The 23846-nt window shown below is 38.0% G+C and overlaps 1 protein-coding gene across 1 annotated transcript in view; it reads right to left on the bottom strand.

Annotated features, from left to right (window-relative positions):
- Nucleotides 1-4034: 4034 nt before the first annotated feature.
- Nucleotides 4035-23846, bottom strand: part of FBN1 (fibrillin 1) — a 204699-nt gene continuing 184887 nt past the window's right edge. Inside the window, exons 58-65 of the mRNA XM_063449025.1 lie at nt 21726-21851; nt 21135-21257; nt 17751-17867; nt 15971-16096; nt 13466-13585; nt 8059-8290; nt 6202-6373; nt 4035-5576 (exon numbers count right to left, since the gene is read on the bottom strand). Coding sequence (XP_063305095.1) covers nt 5193-5576; nt 6202-6373; nt 8059-8290; nt 13466-13585; nt 15971-16096; nt 17751-17867; nt 21135-21257; nt 21726-21851 — 1400 coding nt within the window. The 3' untranslated portion in view covers nt 4035-5192. The remainder of the gene's footprint in view (nt 5577-6201; nt 6374-8058; nt 8291-13465; nt 13586-15970; nt 16097-17750; nt 17868-21134; nt 21258-21725; nt 21852-23846) is intronic.

The raw sequence follows: 23846 nt of genomic DNA, 5'->3' as shown, positions 1-23846 counted from the left end.
ACGTAGGCTACCTGACAGAAATCTAGCTTGACACCCATCCCCATGAACTGTAGAATTTTGTTGTGTCACTCTGCACCGCCTGTAACCTCCTTTTGTTAGGAAAATTACATGCACATACTCACTTTCACACACACATTCTAGATATCTGCTTTTCAGCATTAAGGGATTCACCACAGAACGTTATTTAGATCGCAATGTGGGCCCTTAATTGAAATATAATAACACTTTTTTTTTTTTTTTTTTTTAAATTCTTTATTTTGGTAGTGCAAATAGTCACAATATTTCGACAGTCGCCACAACAGCGTATTTCAAGTGTTGCACATGGTATGCAGTGGCATGAAACATTTGCACAATTTTTTATATATATAACAGCTTAATAAACAGGCTTATGATGGATCTATTTACAGTATGATCAAGTTGAGTATTAGGTATTACATGCCTGAGAGGGACTAACAGTCGTACATATGCCAGGATTATATTCGTTGAGAATCTTGCTATAAAGCTGAAACGAGTAGGGTAAAAGGCAACGTGTAATCAAGCTTATGGCATAGGCAGTAACTGCCAATATTGTTAAGGTGAGTGTTGAGGTAGCCTATGTGTACTTGGTAGGATATAGTATGCAGAGGCGTGACTGAGGATATAGACAAGACACATGCAATCTTATTTTTAGCAAGGCCCTGCAATCAGGTTCATGCTGAGAAAGAGATAGGACTAGTGAAACAGGCATCCAAAACAGGTTTCTAGAACAGGCTTATATAAGGAAGTTTCTATTAAAAGAACGCAAATAAATGAAACGCTATGTTTGTCATTGGTACCTCATTATTAAACATGCTAGGCTATAAGGTTATTAAACATTGCTTGGGGACGAAGGTGAAAGAAAAAACATAAGGAGAAAAGGCAATCATATGGGGAAAATATGAGAAAATACCACTGGCGGTAAGGAACTGGAGAGCGTGTATGGCTCTAGTCCGTGTGGCTGACCGGTTGTAGAGACAGTTCAGCCTATGCCTGACAAGTAATTTCCCGATAGCCAGGGAGAGTGACTTCTGTTTTCAGGCTGCGGAGTGGGTTGTAAAGCAAGTCCATTCCCTGGCGTCGGCAGTTCCCGGTGTGTTGTATGTTGCCTTATGTGCCGCCGTGTCAGGGCCGTCTTCGTTGCCGCTGTCTGCTTCTTCATCAGGTGGTTCCGACCTCTTGTGGGTGAGTACTCGCTGATATGTTGGTGGGAGCTCGGGCCGTTGCGCGTCCGCCTGTGTGCTTGCCGGTTCTCCTGGGCCTTTGGTGAGATCTTGCAGCCATTTTCAGGTAGAGTGCTGGGCCTTAGGGTCTGTTCGGTGGTATCGCTTTTCTGTGCGAGGGGGCTGGTGTGTGCGCCCGTTTCGTGCTCCCGCCATGCCGGCCTTTGGCGTTTGCGCTGCCTGGTGGCCGCCTGGAAGGCCAGAGCTGGGTGTTCGTAGTGACGTCTGCGGGTGATTGGTCTTAGCCACGAGGCCACCAATTGTGTAGCCCGCTGGTAGGTCATCCCCCTGTCCACCAATGTTGTGCAGAATTGTAGGCACTGCTGGTCTAGGGCCATCAGAGGGTGGAGTGTGGCACGGCTGACCGCTGACTTTTTCCTGTGTCTTGGCTGGGCGGCCATTTTGGCTGGGCCTCAGGCGCCTCGCTTGTTTGCAAGTTATGTGGTCTGGGTATCTCGCTCACCGTTTAGGTACTCTTGGGTCGGACGTGTTGTGTCCGTCGCTTGGTGGTGCCGGGATATCCCTCACCGGCCAGGGGGGGTGAACGGGGTCTGGAGGGCTGCAGCGTTTTCCCGCTGAGTTGTTGGCGTGGAGGTCGGCCGCCGCTCCCGCGCCTGCATATGTTGGTAGGCCGCAATCCCGTATTTGCACCAGGTCGCTACTCCGAGCTCGGCAATCCGGCAAATTGAGTCTCGGGGGTCACCCCACTACTCTGCTGCTTCGTTGTGGAAGGTTTGGTGAGGTAGTTTTGGGGGAAAAGTCGCTTGTTAGCCGGTCTTCGTACGGAGCTCTGGTTGAGTGCGACCAGTCTGCTCGGCAGTCAGGCCCCGCCCCCCATAATAACACTTTTAAATTAGACTATATTGCTCATAGTTTAATGCCAGACCTTAAAATAACGTGAATGCTATATGTGACTTCTGGGAAAGGAATGCAGCAAACTCAGCGTGCCTCAGCTTTGTTATAGAACCTGCCTACTGAACATGCTGATATCATGTACTTGCTAGGTAGTCAATACTGGCTTCAGAAACATGTGACTATATAGAGCAGGGTGGCTGAGGCACTGCAAGATGATTTACCCACGAGACAATGCTATTTGTGCACCATTTCTGTTTTGTCTAGCTAGCCATAGTCAAATATGGGTCAGCATTATGGTTCCAGTTTGCATATCTCAAACAATAAGGAAGAAAGACTGAGCCAATAAAGTGTGTATAGAAACTCTCCAAAAAATGGAGGGAGGCTGTGATACTAATATTCCATATTAATTAAGAATGATTCATCACTATTGAGCAAATTAAACTATTATAGATAGTTAAGATGGCGCTGGTACACAGTGCTGAAAATGTTAATAACCACAAAACACAGCACCAAGATGACTCATGCATAGCTTCACGAGAATATTATGAGAACGTAGGTAGTTTTTAGATAAGAGAATATTAACCGCACAGATCTGGCATGGCAATGCTGGCGGACTGAAAAGCCTGGCCAGCTGCAGGTCCCATCCAACGCTTTTGCAGGGTCTTTGCTGGGCTGCACTGATAAGAAGATTTGGTGGAAAAGTACAGACTATTCACCCTTTTGATTATTAAGTTTCTTATGAAAGATTAGAAAACTTGGCACTCATTTGGAGTACTACCCACCTGAAATACGGATGCGTATTGCTGGTTCTGCTGATTTCCCAGTAAAAGAGGGTCCCCTTCAAGCCTAACTGCCAGAAGTTCTCTCAGTTGAGTGCAGCAAGCCTCTCTTATGGTGATGTGTACTTGAGATGTTTTTATTAAGCTGTTTCTTTGAGCTGTTCCTTTAAGCTGAATTTTAAGCTGAATGATTGTTAATTAAGTCTTTGTTAGTAAATAAAGTTTGTATTGATTATTTACAAGTACTCGATGTCAGTGTCTTTCCCTTTCTCAAATACTCAATTCACTCATCCCGAATAAGGTTTTGGTGCCCACCAATAGCTTTAAAAACCTTAGGGTAATTGATTATTGCTTTTTGATATTGGCGCTTCATGAATTTAATGATTAGACACAACAGAGGCCAGAACATAGAATTAAAATCTGTGCAACAACAACAAAAAACGATCAAGGTATTATTTTTAAGCACTTCTGTTGACACATGCGAAGTCCTTTAAAAAAATAATAATTTGTTGTTTCTCTTTATTTTATAGACTCGTAACAAATGGTTATGCACCTTAATGAAGACTCAGGTCGAAACGCGTTGTGCTTGTGCTTATGTGGATAATTTTAAGTATACATGTAAGATTTTATATATATTGTTTAATAAATTCACTATACTCGATTTTAACAGGTTACTGTCTGTGTCTCACCTCATAACCTACATTGGAATATTGGGGAAAATTCAGAAGACACTTACAGATGGAAATACTGATCACTTCCCCAAATTGATGGCGACTGAGATACTGCCAACCCACTACTATCAAATAGAGCCGATATAGCTGGCTCCATAAACAGTGAGTGTAACCAGTAAACATGTGTACACTTTCTTAGATATCAAGTTGTACACTCGAATTACATACCCATAACAAGGAAGGGTAATTCTTTTATATATTGTTTCACTTTGTGTGCACTTTCACTTTCTTTGGTATTCTCGTAACCAAAATGTAAAAATCCCACTGGATAAAATGCCGTAGTTTCGTGTGTAATATATTTAAAGTATCTACCCTACACAGGACATCAGGAACACTGCATAATATTGTGTGGGTATTAGTCATCCCCTACTTTCTATGTGTCTGAAAATAAAATACCAATCCAAGGTATAGTCAAGAATTTACATCAGACATTTTCGTTTAAACATTCACAGCAGTAAAATTGGCTGCTGATTTATTTTGTAGATTTATTGGATTGTTACTGCTTTACACATATGAAAGACAAGTTGTTGTTTTTTTCTTACGTATGGAAAATTGAGTACCACAGGACATAACAAGAAAGTCTTGCTCTTCCTCCTATCCATCAATGTTCACACTACATATACAGTAATAGTTTATTGTACAATAACAGTAAGCATGTTGTAACCGAACTACATTGGGTTGATCCAGAAAATAAAGGAATTAAATATTACAAACATTGTTTTAAAATGTGACATTTATGACACAGAGCCTTTTGTTAAAACGACTCTGGGTACTCTTCATGTGCAATGCATGTCATATTTTGTGGGTGGCACTGAAACTGTATCTGATAAACCTGTATGGTCAAACGACCTCAGTGCGTTAACCTAGCTATAAAAATTGCACCACTAGGTTTGTGTATACATTTAACAAGTAGTTGGTATTTATAAGCACCATCAAAAACCCTTCAGTTTAAGAGTTCTCAACTAGTTTAACAAATGCTTCAAGGATAAATAATTGCATGGATACAGTATACACACACGTCATTTACATGACATATCAAACGATAACTGAGATAAACTAGAGCTAACTTTGGTTGTGTTCTTTTTGTAAATGAAAGACTGAGTAATGGTTGGCTTTTAATGTGTGTAAATATTACAGTGCATTTATAAAAAATCTTTAAAAAAAAATAAAAAAAATTACTAGCACCAAAAATGTTATCATAAAGGTCTTAAAGAAGATGTAGGTGGAAAAGCAAATAAACCGGAGAAGTCCATCAGGAGCGTAAATGCATGTACCTCTGCTGAAAGGATTGGATGTATCAGCATCAATGGTCAACGTCCAATGAAGTGTTCCCAAGTTTAAATTCATTGTATTGAGCATATCAAGGCAGCTCAGTTACATACTATATAAGAAGCCTGAGACAGTGGTTGTATTGAGCTGGGGTATTGGTCCTGTACCTTGCATATGTCATGAGAAGAAAGTGCTTTTTTAAATTCATAGAAAAATATTTATGAGGATTTGTACCTATCCTATGGGAAATCAGTGAGGGGAAAACATTCATGTCTACCTATCGATCTTTGGTTTCATTTCGTTGGTCTTTGTCCGGTGAATTAATGGAGTAGAATTTTTATCTTCATTTTAAGAATGTCACCCAGTTCACCACTGAGGTAGTCTCTGTCATGTCTGTCTTCAAGCTGGATAAGCTCTTTCTCCTTATAGAGAGGAACACTGCTAATCTGTAGGGAGTAAACACCTGCTTGAGGTTTCTTCTTGGCCAGGTGAAGGTAGCTAACTCCTTCCTTTTGATTGATCCTAAAGAGGCCATCTTCATTTCCAGAGTCTATTATATATCTGTTGTGATTTGTTAATGTGGTGAGGGCAGGGGTGAGTTCCAGAATTCGTTCTCTTATATTCAGGTGAGATGTGTTGAAAGCAAGGATAACCGTTTTCTCAATATCCCAACTTGCAAGACTAACCGGGGCTTCCAGTTGCTCCTGGAAAGAAAAAAATATTTTAAAATAATACCTTTAACAATCAAAAAACATAACTTGGGATGGTATATGGTAGTAATGACATATTTAGGGAATATTAGGAGTTAATGTTCTAATGAATTGAAAAGCTTTATGTAGGAGTGTGTGTAGAGAGTTGGCTTTTGGTTGGTTGGTTGGTGGGTGGGTGCGGTGAGGGGGTACCTTGTTCTTCAACCAAGGAAGCACAAGGTCTTGGTGCCCTAGCATCATGAATTACCATTTTTAATGTACAGTGTAATGTGACCCATTGTGCAGTACAGGAAATTATTAAAATAATAGGCATGCCATTATTATTGTAATAAAATACAAACACAACAATGGGACTATGTAGATGACAGCATAATACTTACGTATTGCAGTAGGTAAACAAATTACACGTTCATTTATATTTCCATTCCATATTTTTGTGTTATTGGCATAAATGTGATCTATGCTGTGCTTTGGAGAACATAACTCAGTGTGTGGAAACCTCACTCCCATAGTGCTTACCATACAGTTTTACAGTTTTTTAAGTATTTTTTTAACTATAGTATAGTAACTATAGTCTAAGCTTTAGTTAATAAACAATTTCAAAGACTTTTAGTTTTACCTCTTCATCATCTGAAGCTGTGCTGTTTGTGCTCCTCCGTTTCCTGCCTCGTTTGGGATAACCGTTGATTTTACAGTCGTAGCAAGCTTCCGGGGAAAGAGAATTGTCATCTATTTCCCCACTGACCGCAAGATCTTGGGCTCTGCTGAATCCTGCTCCCGTAACACAATGTCTAAGAGACGTAAGACAAACATGACTTATATTAACATGGTAATACAGATTGAAAATTTGAAGCCCATCATGTTCAACCTTTCACACAGTCTAGTTGCTGTTTTTGATTTAGAGCACAAAAAAAAAAATCCTAAAGAATTTATGAATTTTGCCAGAGTAAGGAAAATAACATTCTAATGCCAAAATGGGAATTAGAATTCCCCGTGGCAGAATAAAAATTTTAAGAATAATATTTTGTATTACTTTTTATACCTCTGTATTCTGCTAAAATGCAGTAAGAACTTAATAAAACCCCCCAAAACATTTATTGATTCTGACAGCACATCTTCTCTAGGGAGCACATTCTATATCCTTATTGTTCCTATTGTAACTAACCAGTTTTGCTGCAGTAGGTGAGATCTTCAAATCTCAAGGGACGGCTTTGTATAGATTGTGACTCAAAAAACTTTAAATTATCATACATATTCTAAATATGATGTTCAGAAAATGGATTCTAGATGTAATCTTAGTAAATTAAAACTACTTCTAGACATTTTATTTTTTATTAAACTATTTTTTTACTGTTTCTCTACCAGAAACAAGTGTAAATGTTTTTATTTCATGTGTTTTGTAGAATATAGTTTAGTCCATAAAGCCTCACACAACTTCATTTATGTGATATGTGATATGTTTATATTCTAGCTACCCTTACTTCAAACAAAAGATAAGCTGATTTTTTTTTTCAACCAAAAAGGGCTCTGTAGCGAAGGTTTTAAACAATTTTGTGTAGTGTAATATTTTAGGCAAAATTGTTGTTTCATGATTTTAATGAATTATTCAAATGTTATTTTTTTTGTTCTATTGAAGATTTGTCAAGTGTGCTTGTTAAAATCATTTATTTATGGCTTTTTTTATTTTTATTTTTCGTATGATTAAAGAGATATTATGAGCACCAAAACCACTTTATCTGAAAGTTAATGTTTATATTTGTCAGACAATACGCCTCTAGTAGATGTCAAACTGAGAGCCACAAAAGGTACTCCCTCATTAAGACCTTTGATTTTCGAAGGTCTGTTTGCTTGGTAATGATCGCTGTACCATGAGAAGCATTGGATTGGACCAGGGACAGATGATATTAGTTGAAGAGGAACAGTTCACAAGAATAACATTTTGGTAATAAAAGTCTATTTGCCGTAATAGTTTTTTTTTTTTTTTTTTTAATGATTAAATATTTAAAAAAATAAAGGAACATCTGATAATAGTTTTTTTTTTAAATTAGTGTTTTGTTATCACTATACCACAGCTCTAAATATTGATAAATCATTGTGCCCTTCCATTTCACAAGAGATCAAGTGATTGTAAATAACGCCTATGAATAAGCACGTGGGTCAACACATACACTATTGCAGGGGCAAGCAACCGTTGGCACTCCAAATGTTGTGAACTACATCTCCCTTGATGCTTTGCCAGCATTATAGCTGTAAGAGAATGATGGGAGATGTAGTCCATCTGGAGTGCCAAAGGTTGCCTACCCCTGTACTAATGTATAAATACACAGCTGTATGTGTGCAAAAGAACAAAATGAACAAAATATGCCCTTTCATTTTTCCATGTATCATTGTACCCTTCCATAAAGAGTGATGTTCTAACCCTAGATAACTTTAAGAAGATAAGGGCTGTTATGAATACAGTTCTTTTAATATTTACCCTTGTCCTACTCGGAAGTAGCCAGGAGGACAGCCGCACAGATAGCCGCCTTCAGTGTTGGAGCATCCATAGCTGCAGGGAGCTTGGGAAGAACTGCACTCATTGACATCCTGGCAAGCACCAGCAAACTGCTCAAAGTGAAATCCTGTTGGACAGATACACTTGAAGCTGCCCAATGTGTTGTGGCAGGAGGCTCCTCCACACGCCTGACTATTCATGCACTCATTTTCATCTGGAAAAAAAAAGTATTGTGATTTACCATTTCATAACTGTACAAAAGTTATAAAGCAGTAAAAACAAGTAAATAAATACAAACCTAATTCACACCTAGTCATATTTGTCTAAAAATCGCTAGCTCTGTTTTGAAAAGAGTCTAATTAAAGGGACACTATAGTCACCTGAACAACTTCAGCTTAATGAGGTTGTTCTGGTGAGAACTATAGCTCCCTGCAGCCTTTCTCGTGTAAACACTGTATTTTATGAGAAAATACAGTGTTTACATTGAAAGCTAGGAACACCTCCAGTTGCAGTCACTCAGAGTGAACCAGAGGGATTTCGGAGTTGGTGGAGGCATAATATGCCTCCATCCACTCAGATCTGCTGTCAGCAGAGTACAGGGCAGCACTGTGCACGGCATCCTGTGATTCAGTATCTCCTCCCTCTGCATGCAGACACTGAACTTTCCTCATAGAGATTCATTGATTCAATTCATCTCTATGAGGAGATGCTGATTGGCCAGGGCTGTGTTTGAATCATGCTGGCTCTGCCCCTGATCTGCCTCTTTGTCAGTCTCAGCCAATCCTATGGGGAAGCACTGCATTGGATCAGGCCACCACATGTCAGCAGACTGTCTAACAGCATGCCGATTTACAGCTTCAGGCTTGAATACAGTAAGATTTTTATTAGATTTATGGAGGCATGAGGGGCCCAGGGGGGCTGGATGGTGGTGTTAACACTATAGGGTCAGGAATACATGTTTGTGTTCCTGACCCTATAGTGATCCTTTAATATTGTAAAGCGCTGCAGGATGAGTTGGCGCTATATAAATACCAATAATAATAATATAAACTCTGTCAGGTCCATTTGTTGATATGACTGCCAATGCAGTGGATTACTTTTTGTATTATTTATCAGCTTTGCTTTGCTCTGATATTTTTATAAAACTGTGTAACTAAGTACAGAGTGTCCCATTTTTATGTTTTAGAACACAATACTGCACTGTCATCCATCTAATCATTCACAGTAATAACCTCCATCCACTTTAAGGGCCCTTTTCTCAGACATATCCCAGTGTAAAAAAAAAATCCTTCTTTAAATATAATATATATATATATTTCTCTTCTTTCTTCTTCATGTTGGGTGGCTCGCCGGGATGTTAATATGCATATATATTATAATTATTTTGTGTGTCGGTTAGAAACATCATTTCACATCAAATGTATGTTTCTTTTAGGATTATTCTGCTTACAATTACTAAGATATAATAAAACAACAAAGGATGTTACAGGATGATAGATGTTCAACAGCAGATTGCTGGACTCAGGAAGGGAGGCAGAGATAGAGTCTTCAAAGTCAGAGAACAGACAGACCACCAGCGTCGTTGTCCTTTGTCCACTATTCTATATAGTTATGTCCATCATGACGTCAGACATTGAAGCTCAAACTCTGGTCACATAAGGACTTATATGAAGACCCTCTTGAAATACAACCACATACCAGAATTCTCAGACAAAGAAAGTCACGTGACGTATTGATACCATCTGTTACTAGTGCTCAATCTAGACATATTTAATGTACAGTGATTAGAATGTGCAATATTCAACACCCAGTCTGCCGCATATTAGTGGGATTTACACTCTGAAGTGGCAGCTGATGAAATTTTTTTATCTGAGCTCATTCCTGAGCATAATCAAAAGGCAGCAGCTGAAATAATTGCAGCCTGGAGTGGTATGGTAACTCCCACTAATCTCAGGCGGCACTGGGCCATGCAATTTTCAGTGCTGCCCTAACAGTAAAAAAAACTACCCTTAACTGCAACAAATAATTATACTACCTTAATGCAAATCATTCACCCTTACACTATTTTACACTAACAGTAACTTAACCCCTACACTGCACTAACATGTTAAAATCTTACTTGTGGCTGGTATAGTGTCTCTCTATTATGGCACAAGTGAGCTACAAGTTTTATGAGACCTGAACTGTGATTGACCACAAGGCAAGCTATTATGTTTCTGCCCATTCCGAGTGTCCTTATCAACTCTCTTGTTGGTATGAGATTCATATAAATTGTGACAAGTCTGATATGGCAAGCGAGCATCCCTTAATGCAATATGAATGAGAGAATAGTAAAGGGTAGGATTGGGTTGGGGAGGAAACATTGAACTTTACCAGCTCTGTTTTAATGGTGAATCTCTCTAGACAGTTACCTGGTAAGATCAGGGTGCTTTATCCTTCTACAGAAGAAGGTAGCTATGTGAATGTTATGCCAAACTTTATGGAATGTCTGTTAACCACTTAAGGACACATGACGGAAATATTCCATCATGATTCCCTTTTATTTCTGAAGTTGTGTCCTTAAGGGGTTTTAAACATCAAATTGTACGTTTTCTATTGTACACTGCTGCAGAATCTCTATAAAAATATAATAATCAAAGTAATTTAAAGACCCCTGGCCACTACTAAAACTTTAGGCTAATTAGCTTCATACATACCAATATGTTCAAGTGTACTTTCTTTTGAGGCAAAACATTTGATGGACAACATATCTTATTTCCTGGCATAGCAAAGTATTATTGTGATTTACTGTACATGGATTTATAACATCAATCACTGATAAACTATGTGCCATGAGACTTGGTCATGATCCTTGAATGCTTTGGTTGCTAGGATAATTGGAAACAAGTTCATATTTGAACAGAAAAAAACAAAAACTCAACTTATTTGCATTAAAAGGACATATAGCTATTTTGGTTAAAATTTGATAATTTTTTTGCTATGTCAACAATTACACACTTCTTGTTATGTCACTGAATAAAAATGACATAAAAAATGGAAATAGCTGGATAAAGAGGCACCCCACACTCCAAATGAAAAACAGATTTGAAAATAAGTCATTATGTTGAGGTTTAATAAATACTTTACAAAAAATTCATGCAACCGGTGAGAAGTCCTTTTTTATGTTGGAACATCGAAATGTATGTGGAAAAATCTCTAGACAGTTTGTAAAATGATTGCAAATGTGGAAGGGTTTAGGTCACTAATTGAAATCTGACACCTGCATATTAAACCAGTCATATGAAGAAAATGAAAGACATCTGCACACCTTTTAACGATAACCACAATAATTCAGAGAGTTTGAGCAACCTGTGTGTCCTCAGTCATGTGAGCCACTGTGAACGTGGTCACTGTCACACTGGGGTTTATTCACTAGTCTTGGAATCGCAGACCACAGAAAAGGGAGTTGGAAAAATAAAATCTCAACATGGAAAAATTTTCCAACTCAGCATGGCCTCCAGGTTAGTTGACTTTGACCTGAAAGTTGCCATTCTTTAATTCTTTGAAAGTTGGCATGTGCCCAAGGCAAACTGGCAAATTACCCCCCCTACCCCCCTACAGTGAGTGCAAATGTATATGCCTGTCAGCAGTTAAGTTAATCTGTTTTTTTTTGTTTGCACCCCAGCCTTTGAGTACACCAATGGTGCCCTGTACCAAGCTGTGCTTGTTTACGTGTCCTACACTTGTTGACCATAATGCATCAACATTCTAAATGGAATTAGAAGATCTGTCCATCATTCATGGATGTCTGACTTTGGCAATGAGGATCAATGGTGATTGCATTACCCATAATGCTCAGCTATGAAACAAAATTAGTGCGAGGGAATATGGTGGTGTTGGCTAACCTTACATCTTGTTAGAACAATCCTTGAAGCATAGAGTAGCATTCTCCCTCTGCACATACCAGCAAATGGAGATAATGCGGTGACTGTTCATGTACACTGCAAGGAGTAATGGTGTCTTGACTTTGGGTAACAATGGTGAGATATTTCTGACTAACTCCATAGAAGATGCACTACTATACCAAGCCAATTCCAGTTCAGTCTTTCCAACTCGATAGTCTCCTCTATAGTGCTTTTTTATTTGTTAGTGAAACTATATGAAATGTTTATCATCAATCACACCTTCTCCTGCTTGAATCTACATTTCCATAACTCCTTTTTAGAAGTAACTATGGGTTGTTATATTATTCTACAGAAGAACTATTAAATGTTCTTTGCAATTTGTTATTGTCTTCCAGGCAATATGTTTTCTGGCTGATAAGCTGATTGTACCTGTGTGTTTAATCAAAGAGCTAGTTTAGGATGTGTGTCATCAATGCCCAGAAATAAGCAATACACTTGGCCTCAATCATTTTCTTTTTCGAGAAAGAGTGTTTTGGGAGGATCGCCTGGTTTGTCTGAGAAAATCTTTCTTCTTACAGACACTTTGGATATCAATCAACCCAACAGGAAATCCTATGTCTGACCTAAAAATCACACTTAAATAATATGCAAAATTATTGCAGCTGTATTCTGTCTGTGTCAGGTCTTTTTTTCTAAACTGATGAAAAGGACTGTGAAACATTTGGAAATGCTACGGGGTTATGGCATATCTAATGATATAGTGTCTGTCCTCTCTCCTGCATCCTCAAAGTCTAGACTCTGCAAAAAGGAGACTTTTTAAATTCTTATGTTTTCTCACCCCTTTCTCTCAAGTCAAGAGTGTGGTGGGTCTAGACTATCAAGTTGTTTCCCTTCTGCAAGTGCAGACATCGTTTCTGAAATATTGAGTTGACTGCCAGCAATCAGCATATGAAATGGCTTCAGAAGAATGATCTCACCTGCCAGTTCTAAATGCAGCTCCTTACGCACTGTTCTACCTACCAGTACCAACGGCAGGTCCCCGATCGTCGTCTCTTTAGGCAACACTTAAGAAGGTTCCTAAGTTAGACAACTTGCACCATCTGCGAGGAGTGGCTCTCATCTCATTGTTCCTTCATTACAATGCCGGCATATTAAAGCTCTGTACTGGGATTGCTTATTAACATTTGCAGTGCTGAAGAGTAGTCTAGTGTTGCTCATACTAGAAATTCTGATGCTTCGACACTGCAGATGCTGTTCAACCATATTGACCAAGATACTCATTCGGCAAAGATGGCTGAATATCATTGTAAATTTAGTTCACAAACATCTGCAGTGCAAAAGATTAGCAACTTCTCGTATAGAGTCATCTCGTAAGAGAGTTGTTTTGCAAATAACTATATATTCTCCATTTTCTATAGCCCACTTGATTTAGGTTGAACTTAATCCTTTCCCAATCTGAAGACCATAAGCTGCCTGCAAATCTTCACATAGTAATGTCTACTCACCAACACACTGGTTCCACTGATAATGTTGAAGGTAGCCTTGTGGACAGCCACACCTATACCCTCCCATGATGTTCTGGCATCCATGTTGACAGCGATGACTTCCATCACATTCATCAATATCTAGAAATAAAAAGGTTTTTAATCAAACTTTTGTACTTCCAATACCATTGTCTTTGGTCTAATTTTGCACACATGTGATACCTAGAATAATCTGAGACCCTGTATCCTGAAGCTTAAGATCTATCACCCCATCATCAATCGAGAAATACCTTTGTCTGAGTAACTGTTAACCCTTTCCATCCCATAATCATATCAACAATTGAGAAATACCTTTGTTCATGAGACTATTCATTTTTACTCTCCCAACCTTGTGTGCTCATGGGCTTAATTTCATTTAGACGTGAGAATTTGATGATCGTTAGCATCTAAAATAATTTCCACATACTGTAGACTGTAATGTAGGTTACATTAGCTATTGCAATGGCAGATGGTTAACACTGAATGCAAACTGTCATTAAGAGTAAACAAACAAAAACTATCACCTGTATGAGAACACCATAGAACACTTTGAGCTGCATGCATCATATCTACTTATGTCTTGAAATCCAAAGTAAAAGAACAGAATACTCACATGCTAAACGGTTTCACTGTAAGCTTAGTTATGAGCATTTAGTGCTTATGGACAACATAAAAAGCCACAGGATTTATTTGTAAAAATAGATTATTTGTTAACATTAAATAAAAATAAAAAAACTTTTGTTTTTCTTTAAAAAATAACTTTTTCGGGGGTAATAATCTTCCAGTTTCCTTAGAAACGGGAATGGACTGGGGTCCAACGACTGTCCTTGTCAACCTTGATGCTAGTCTCTGCTACTATAAGAGACCATCAATTCACCAGGCATTTGTCTAGAGTACCTTACGTTTAATCGAGTCCATCATAAACCTCATAATACTAGTGTGATGTGCAGGAATATACGGTAATTAACTGCATAACTCTCTTGAACACTTCCCCTCCACTGCATTACAATACATTACCACAATTTTGACTGGTGTCTCTTTTCACTTTCAAACCATTAATTCTCAACAATTTTTTTACCATCATAAATTTGATGCCACCTTCTTGGTTGCTAATTGTGTGCACTTTATTACTTAGTTGTTCCACAACAAGTTTAAAATTAATTTTGAATAGTATGTCTACGTATTCTCTATATTTAAAAAATAGTATACCTACTTATCCTCTATATTTAAAATATATACATTAGAGAGATTTGAAAAATAAAAATATATGTAGTAATCCACACCTCTTTATCGAGATATTATCCATTACACCTGGCAGTCAGCATAGACGAAACATACAGAAAAGAAAGGAAATTAAAGGGAAACTGGCTTTCCCTGCACTATGGCTTCCTCTTCTGTCAATCGATTTGAAAGCAGGTTATAATGTAATAAGAAAAAATAAAATCTTACAAACGGCCAACTTAACTAAAAGCAACGCAGCGAAGTTCAAGATGCCTACTGTGCCAGAGTTTAGTATGGGCAAAACATTGCACATGACTTAACTGTGTGTTTTTCTCTAGCTACCAGACATAAATGTTTACAAACACAAATAATTCTAGCTTGCATAAACAGCAGTGTTTGCTTTGGCTGACATGACAATGTTATCTGGCTTCTAATTGAGTAAATTTACGATTATTGTTGCCACTGCCAGTTCAAAACTTCAGAAAGGGTAGCCCCTTGGGTACGTTGTTGGCAAGGTTAAACTGACACTGAAATGTTTTTATAGCCCATGTAAAGGATATTTTAAAGCATGAAAATGAATTTGATTTATACGTCTAACAAAGGATAAATTACATTTGACAGAACGTTTCCAGGATTCAATAGACTAGAATCCCGGGGGAACCCTAACCTTAGCTTTGAAAACAGTGACTGCACAATTGGTCTGACTGTTCGTTAAGGCAGGCTCACGCAAAGACCAATTAAAGGGCTGCTTGCAACATTCTATGGGGACTTTGAAATTGACATTATTTTATTATTGTGGGGCTGCAATGGCTCTCAAGTAAAGATTAAAGAGGAACTATTATTTTCCAGGGTGATTTAAATATAATGCTTACCTATCCCTTCACTTATCAAATATGTATTCGTGAGGTGTGAAAAAATTTAATAAAATTTAGAAATCCACACTTCCTGCTTCCTACTTCCTATAACTGGATGCCTCCCTCTCCGCTCCCTGCCAATCATTGTTATACAATCTGTACTCTGCACCTGCCAGTCAGCATTAAGAAAACATACTGAGAAAAGGAGAAAATACACAGCGTTTGGATTGTTCCTCTGCATTTGCAGTGTTTGCCATAGATTTGTCTTGTCTGAAGTGGATTATGATGTAATTTGCTAAATCTTTAATATAAATCTGAAATAAAACCGAGCATCCCATGAAAAGTGTTTTGGAAGATTTACAATGTTTTATTCACTGGTGTCAATTTCATTTTCAATTATGAAATACAGTACCTTCACAGGCTCCACTAGGATCCAAACTAAACCCACGCTGGCAGTCACATGAATAGCTTCCTGGAGTATTTTGGCAAACGCCTTTTGCCCCACAAAGGTTAGCTTCTGAAGCACATTCATTGTTGTCTAAAGTGAACATAGAACAAAAATAGATATCACTGTATATAAAAGGACAATACGTTCCTCTCTATAAATTGCCAACCCATCCCCCAAAGTCTAACTCAACAACCCACCCAGTTCCGATGTAATATAATGCTATTCTCCACTGCATTAACAGTAAGTAACACATGGACTTTTAATACTTGTCATTCGTCGTGTGCATACTGTACTAAATTCTGTTTTTTATATTTTTCAGGTATATGTGCTACACATAGATTTTGATGATCATTTGTTTCCACAAAAATTTTGTTTGATGTCTGTTAAATCTATTATTTCATATTATTTTTGAATCAGGACTCTGAATGGAACATAAAGGTGATGATTACATAACTAGAAACATCTACACAGATAACAAAGTACACATTCTAAACACGGAAATCTATTACAAGGGCTACGACAGATGCCTCCAACGTACAATAGATTGCAAGTTGCCCCTTGTTGTTTAATTGTAAGCACATGGTTCTGTAACGTTGTATGTACATACGTATTCACACTTTAAGGAAGACTCCAAGCACGGAGACTGTTTCCTAAAGTGTTGGTGAAACAAAATACTTTCCCCAGTTGGTTCCCTGCCTTACTACATAAGGAGTTTGCTGCCTTCTTTTATTTGAACAAAGAAACAGCAACAGAACAGCAACCATACCCGATTGCTCAGGGCGAGAGAGTTCCTTTTAAAAGTTTTTCCTATGGTAATAAGGACTTTGGCAGATGTTTATTATAAGAGCTCAGTAGGCCCATCATTTTCTTCTACATCTGTATTAATAGGTGCAGTAATAACGGAGTGTGGGTTTAAAACGGATCCATTTCAAGTTCTCACCTTAATTTTTCATCATTATTTTCCATGCATTTATTTTCCTTTTTTTTGTATATATTTGGTGTCTTTTACGCATGTTTTATTGTTTGCTTATTTGATGGACATTACCTTGGATACTTTGTCACAATGTTACTGTGTATTGGACAGCACAAAGAGTATCTATCTACAAATATTACATGTAGATGTATTGTGTATTACATTAAACATTGAAAACACATTCCAATAAGAATGGACTGGGACTATCAGTGAGTTATTTGAACATAGTTGAGTATATTGTCTGTTTAATGTCATGTCTCAATACTATAATGTATTTGATCAATCTGTTGTTGTTGTTGTGGTGTATGGTATTTGTTTACATTACAAACAGGGTTATTTACTAGAGTGACAATTGTCAGGAATACAAAGCAAATTGAATGACAATGTCAAATTTAAGGGCAAAGGATCAGAGCTGGAAGCACGTTTGACTTGGATAATTTTTACAGTTCAGCTACTTATATTTGGAATTCACTTGGGATTTCTAACAATCTCACTTTAGTAAATAACCCTGATATTTTCTATTCATTAGCTAGTTTTGGGGATATTTTGGTTACTGTTAATTTCATCTACAATAATTCTGATTAATGAAAGATTTTTGTCAGCACAAATCCTATATTTTGTGTTGGTGAATGTTCTTTCGATAATTACAAATTTTACGTTATGTTACGTTAAATGGACGTGGCCAAGAACAGAGGCATCCTTCACTTTATTCGTAATCTCCCGATTCTCCTTCAGTTACTTTAACTCTACATTCCTTTAGGTGACACTTACCAATGCAAGCACTGTGATGCTGTGTGAATCCAGGGGGGCACTTACAGGTAAATCCACCCATGGTGTTAACACAAATAAATTGGCAATTGTGCTGCTTAGTTGCACATTCATCTAGATCTGAAAAGGAAGAGCAGAAACCCATATTATAAGCCAAATATATTTTTATATATATAATATATTATGTCATATGCTTAATTATGGTTAACGTTCTGAAAGAAGTATAGTCTAACAAAGTACAAAGACTGCGTGTCTTTCCCTTTGTGTGCAACTAATTATTCATTTCAAAGTTTACGCATCGTACATTTTAATTAACAACAAACACTAGCAAATGATGTACAGATAGACATTGGTGACCATTGTAACTTGTATACAGTTTTCTTTTTTTGAAGAGCTGGTAGGACTTTGATGTCAAGTTGCAAGGTAATATCTTTATATTTGGTGCCATGAGCAACAGACTTACAGGAACAATATATTAAAAGAGACTTGCAATGTTTCAGTCCACTGCATCACAAGACATTTACTGCAACATTTTCTTTGCACTTCCATTATCTCCAACCTTTTTACCAGCATTAGTAAATACTTGCTTAATACTAATTCCACAGATTCATAATAATCCCTTAGCATTTACAATTCAGCCGACGCATTTCATCAGAACTCACTTTTGGGTGGTAATCTGCTACACAATGTAGATCCCCGTGTGTTTCCATCATTTAAACTAAATTCTGCTATACCCACAGTTTACAGGTGAAATATCTTCAACACTTGTAATAACAACATGCACTGAAGATGTCCCCTAATCTGGTAAGCAACCCCTTGCTACCTTACATTATGATGCTAATTTTGCAATGTTTATACGTAATTGGGTAGATTAAGTTTTAATGCCACATTTGATTAATGAAGAATGTTTTGTTTCATGTATTTATCCTTAGATGGTTGAGGTATATAATTAGCATCCAATAATTATGGCAAGTAATGAGCTATTGACAAAAAGACTGTGCAAGTTGCTTTAGGGAGCTTGTAGTAGTATGGTCTGTAAATTTAAATCCCTTTTTTTATTTTTATTTTCTATCCTGTTTGTACATTTTCATTGATCATAAGATCAGTACATACAGTTTGCTCTTACTTGCCCATGTACATTGTGCAATATGAATTATTACTGCAGATAAGGGTAATTAGGGTTACTAAATAAAGCAGGACTTGGCCAGGAAAATACAAAGCATAAGCCAAAATAATATTTCAACTTGGTCATTTTTCCAGCTTGAATATTTTTGCCTAAACTTAGCAGTTTTCTTATCATATCTCTACAATTCTCGCTGTAGTGAATCACCCAGATTAGTTTTACTATCACATCAATTTTGCATGTTGTACCAGGCAACCTGGTGCATTTTCCTCACTAAATATTGCTAACAAATTATAATTTTTTTTTTAATTTAAGGGGCTCAACATGCGCTCGTCCATCTGTTTAAAACATATCATATATCTCACAAAAAAAAATTATATTTTATTTTGCTACAGTCATATGTTTATTGTAATGGTACCTTGCCTGTACTGAACCATGTAACAAAAGTATTAATTGTTATTCAAACATAATTATTAGATAATAAAATCCATGGGATAGGTCTGAATGACATAGTTCAACAAACAAATATAATTCAGTAAAATGGAGGGCAATGTTTTAAAATCATGGTCTAATTCCTCTTATAACTGCACTGTTATGTGTGTAAGCAGTGTGTGTAATGTTAACACACATACAATTACTTTATGGTTCTAAAAACCTTTGCAATAACTACATGAGCATTTAGAGTCACAGAATTAATAAAAACATTGAAAACATCTATTTAGAAAATTGGGCGGATTAGATGTTCTGAATGGTTCTCATCTGTGTCATATTCTATGTTTCTATCTGAAACTGTGTTCCCATAATTAGTTTAACTTCACAAACTACTCACATGTCATGCAGATAATCTCAAGATCTCCCTGGCTTTATAGAGATTATGGGTTTACTTTCAATCTTGTTGCTACTTTTAAAGCTGACCAGCCGCTATTCATTGAAATGCTTGTTATTAATGTTAGCGAGTAGAGGTTACTGACTGCAAAATGTTACCAGTATAGGCCCTGGGGAGATAGCGCAGCTAAGCGGACAAGGGCACATGTAGGAGTGTGGGGATAGATGCATGGGATTGGTTGGGAAGAATCTGTGGGTGTGATTATGTTCTGTGTAAGACAGTGTGGGGGAGGTCTTACCTCAGTGCCACTTGGGATTCGGGCCAGCAAACAGCTTCCCTCCCGCCCACCCTATACTATATTTTGTCGCAGCTAGCCGGGGGTATGTCCTTGCCAATTGAGTTTGAGGTTACGTTTAAGTAGATGGAATGAGATGAACAAGTTTTTTAAGGTCTCAAACCTCCCCTGCTCTAAAGGTTTAACTTTAGGTTGCCTGAGGTCTCGTGCCCATCGAGCGTGGATAAGGTCGGCTGATGGCAGGCATTGGAAGGATTTTTATGACGAGGGGGGAGGTGAGAGGGAGTGGTGATTAGGAACCACTCCATGTTTTTATTGGCAAGGACGGTTGGGTCACTGTATAACACTATGGGTGGAGTTATATATGTATATATGTTAATTTATGCTTATTTATGTCTAATGTTTTGGTTACAGAAAAGAAGAGATTTAATAAATAAAGTTATGGATGTGTTATGCAGTAATTTAGTTGTGATAATAAATGCTGTGGCCTGTTTCATCCATACTAAGTGGTCTGTCGTTATTGGGGGGTTTAATGGGGTTAGATTTTGTTCTAGGCTGCATCGCGATTCCCCACTACGTACATACATGACGGGGATATACCAGCCACCCCTACAGAAAGTCAGTCATTAAGTAGTGGCTAACAACTCTTATTATTTTCTATGGGAGCTGCTAACCATTACTCAGTTACTATGTTTTACTATTTTAGAATCCCGTTGCTACTCAATATTGACTGCTGCTAAGACAAACAATCTAACATCACCCTCTGGCCTGGTTTAAGGCAGTAAATGACAGCTAAATCCCTATACAGCCAAGAAGTTTTGATCCAACCATGTCGCTAAGATTTACCTCCCAAAACTACTTGCCTGTAGCTACTGGCTGCAATGGGTGAAATGCGCATGGTCAGGTATGTATTTCTGTACTTTACTATCAAGCAGCTACTATGAGAGTTGCTGGCATCTGTAGTGGCAGCCCTTAGTGAGAGGCTACAAGAATATAGCAACACAGTTGTAAACCTCTTGGTAGCTTGTAGCCACTACTCACTACTGTTGTTAATAGCAACAGCTTACAGAAGCGGTTTACTGAATAGGCTTAAAACAAGCCCTGTTTTAATCATATTTTAGGCCCATAAGGACATGATGTTACCTTTGCAGCTTCTTCCATCTTCCTGCAGAATGTAACCTCGAGGACAAGAACACTGGAAGCTTCCATCTGTGTTTTTGCAGATGAAGTTGCACGGCTTAGGAGACTGATTGCATTCATCAATATCTGAAAAGTAGATGGAGCATATTTCAAAACCCATTACAGACATGTACATTTAATTCCTGAGCAATATACTACACTATTAATATATTATAATATAAAAAATCTACTAATTACTCCAATGGTCTGTAACAATGGCTTTAGGAAAAACTTAGAAAATTGCCCCGGATGGGTCAGGGTTCAAAACAGGCAGGTACCCTTGAAAGTTCAACCTTAAAGTTTTGAGATGCCCCTGGGTTATGTCTAGGAAACATGATCAATTCAGTGTTCTCTTGGGGCAGATCAAATCCCTTAGTACAGATATGGACGTGTCTGCTTTTCCAATGCTGTGATGACTGTGAACTGTTTCTTCAGATCCCTTTGTTTAATGCTGAAAAATGGCTTGCTGAAATAGAGATACCAAATGGCTTGCTGAAATAGTGAGTGGTTGGTTCAAACTTACAAGCCAGGATCACAGTATTGATATTGCCTTACCTATACAAGAGGTTCCAGTTATATCCTGAGTGTAGCCTGGGTTGCAGTGACATTTATAAGCCCCTCGTTCGTTGACACATTGTCCATTGCGACAGATGCCATAAAGAACATCACACTCATCAATATCTGTATGAAATGAGAGTAATATGAACTGGCATTACAGTTCTGCACAGTTGAACCATCATTCACTCAAATATCTTGCAAATATGAAAATACTCGTAACATATTTCCTTGAAGACCAGGTAATGCATCTAGTTTCCTGTATTATTGTCCACCACTACAATTCTAAATTTGTATATGCATACACACCCTTATGATGGCTAGGGGATTCATAACGTGTACTAAAGTGGTTTATAATCTGTTCTTTATTAATTAAAGGACCACTATAGTCACCCAGACCACTTCAGCCCAATGAAGTGGTCTGGGTGCCATGCCCCCAGGTTTAAACCCTGCAGTGTAAACATAGCAGTTGCAGAGAATAAAAATGAGAAACTGCCATGTTTACACTGCTATGTTTAAACTGCTCTGTTTACATTGCTGGGTTAATCCAGCCTCTAGTGGCTGTCTTCCTGACAGCGCTAGAGGCGCTTCTGCGACGCTCAATGTGAAAATCGCATTGGGCACCCAGAACATCCATAGGAAAGCATTAAGAAATGCTTTCCTATGGGCATTTTTAAAGCATGCGCGGCTCTGGCTCCATTCGGCTCCACTCGGGAGCTGACGTCGGAGGGGGAGGAGAGGTCACCAGCGTCGAGTGAGCCAGGCCCTGGATAAAGCTAAGTGGGAGGGGGGCCATGAGGGCGGGGGAGACCTAAGGACAGTATAGTGTCAGGAAAACAAGTTTGTTTTCCTGACAGTATAGTGATCCTTTAAGTTTGTTGAGAAATGTTACCAGTAAAAATGACAGTTATTTATTTAGTCATAAGAAAATAGGGACAAACTGTACTTCATTCTACAACCATCTAAAGTTGCTACCGAGCCATCTACAGTCTACTCAAGCAAACACGTTCATTACGTACGATGAGGCAACCTTAACACTATAACATTTATTCTCCCATTTGGCGACTAATGTTTAAAACCTACATTTCCACAAATTATATCTCCTTGGATGATCTATAGGCAGTCACCATTAGCAATGAGAACTGGAAATCTGAAAACGATATCTCTCCCAGTATGATGTGATGACTGCTCATGAGCCAGTTACAGTGGAGAAAGGGGGAACTAGAATGCAAAAGAGCTACATAATAGGGGAGATATAAATGGGTCTAATATACTAGTGGCTGGAAGGACCTCTTGATACAAACCCCCCCCCCCCCCAAAAAAAAAAACACACTCAGAAATTCCCTCCCAACGAATTAGGTCATTAAGACTCCAATGAAAGGTTTCTCTTCCATAACTGTCTCAGTACTCTTGTCTTGCAAATATTGCCTCACCCTTGATATGTTTTTAACACTCCCTTGCAGTTCTCTATCCACCACTTAGAAACATAAAACATTCTCTCACAATCTACCATTGCTCCTTTCCCCCTTCTGAAAGCTCTTCCCTCTCTCCATGTACGGTTTTCACTGCTGTATCTCCCTTCTAACACAGCCTTTCCTGGCTCTCTCTACTATACCATTCTTCACCTTGTACCATTTAGGCACCAAGAGTCTTGTGTATCTCTCACCATTACAGGGAAACATGCACACAAAATATGGTACACAAATAAAGAATGTATCACTATTTGTAAATCTAAACCTAATCACCACTTTGTTGATTCTGGAGCATTGAGTTAAACAAACATTTTCTTCTTATCGACTATTTGAATCTAACTGCAATGCACTATATTCCATATTATTGCCAGAAGATCATTTTGGAGTTTACATATCTTGTGAGTTTTTAAGTTTACATTACAGAACATTTTTCATGTTAGTTTAGTGGCCTCTTGGCCATTTTAGACATTCTACACAAGTCTTAGAATTTACTTTGGCCACTGTTCTCTGAGTTCAAATTAAAGAGGTGGAAAGAGTGGAGAACATGAGATTGGTATATATAGTATTGGACATTAAGTTCTTGGCTATGTAAATGACGAGGTAAAATAATATTAACTAAGAGTCCTTGTCCAGATATTGATGTGAGCCC

This window comes from Pelobates fuscus, chromosome 3 (assembly GCF_036172605.1).
Source record: "Pelobates fuscus isolate aPelFus1 chromosome 3, aPelFus1.pri, whole genome shotgun sequence".
Lineage (NCBI taxonomy): Eukaryota > Metazoa > Chordata > Amphibia > Anura > Pelobatidae > Pelobates > Pelobates fuscus.
Note: the sequence above shows the minus strand (reverse complement) of the source record. Positions and strands in the feature narration are given on the sequence as shown.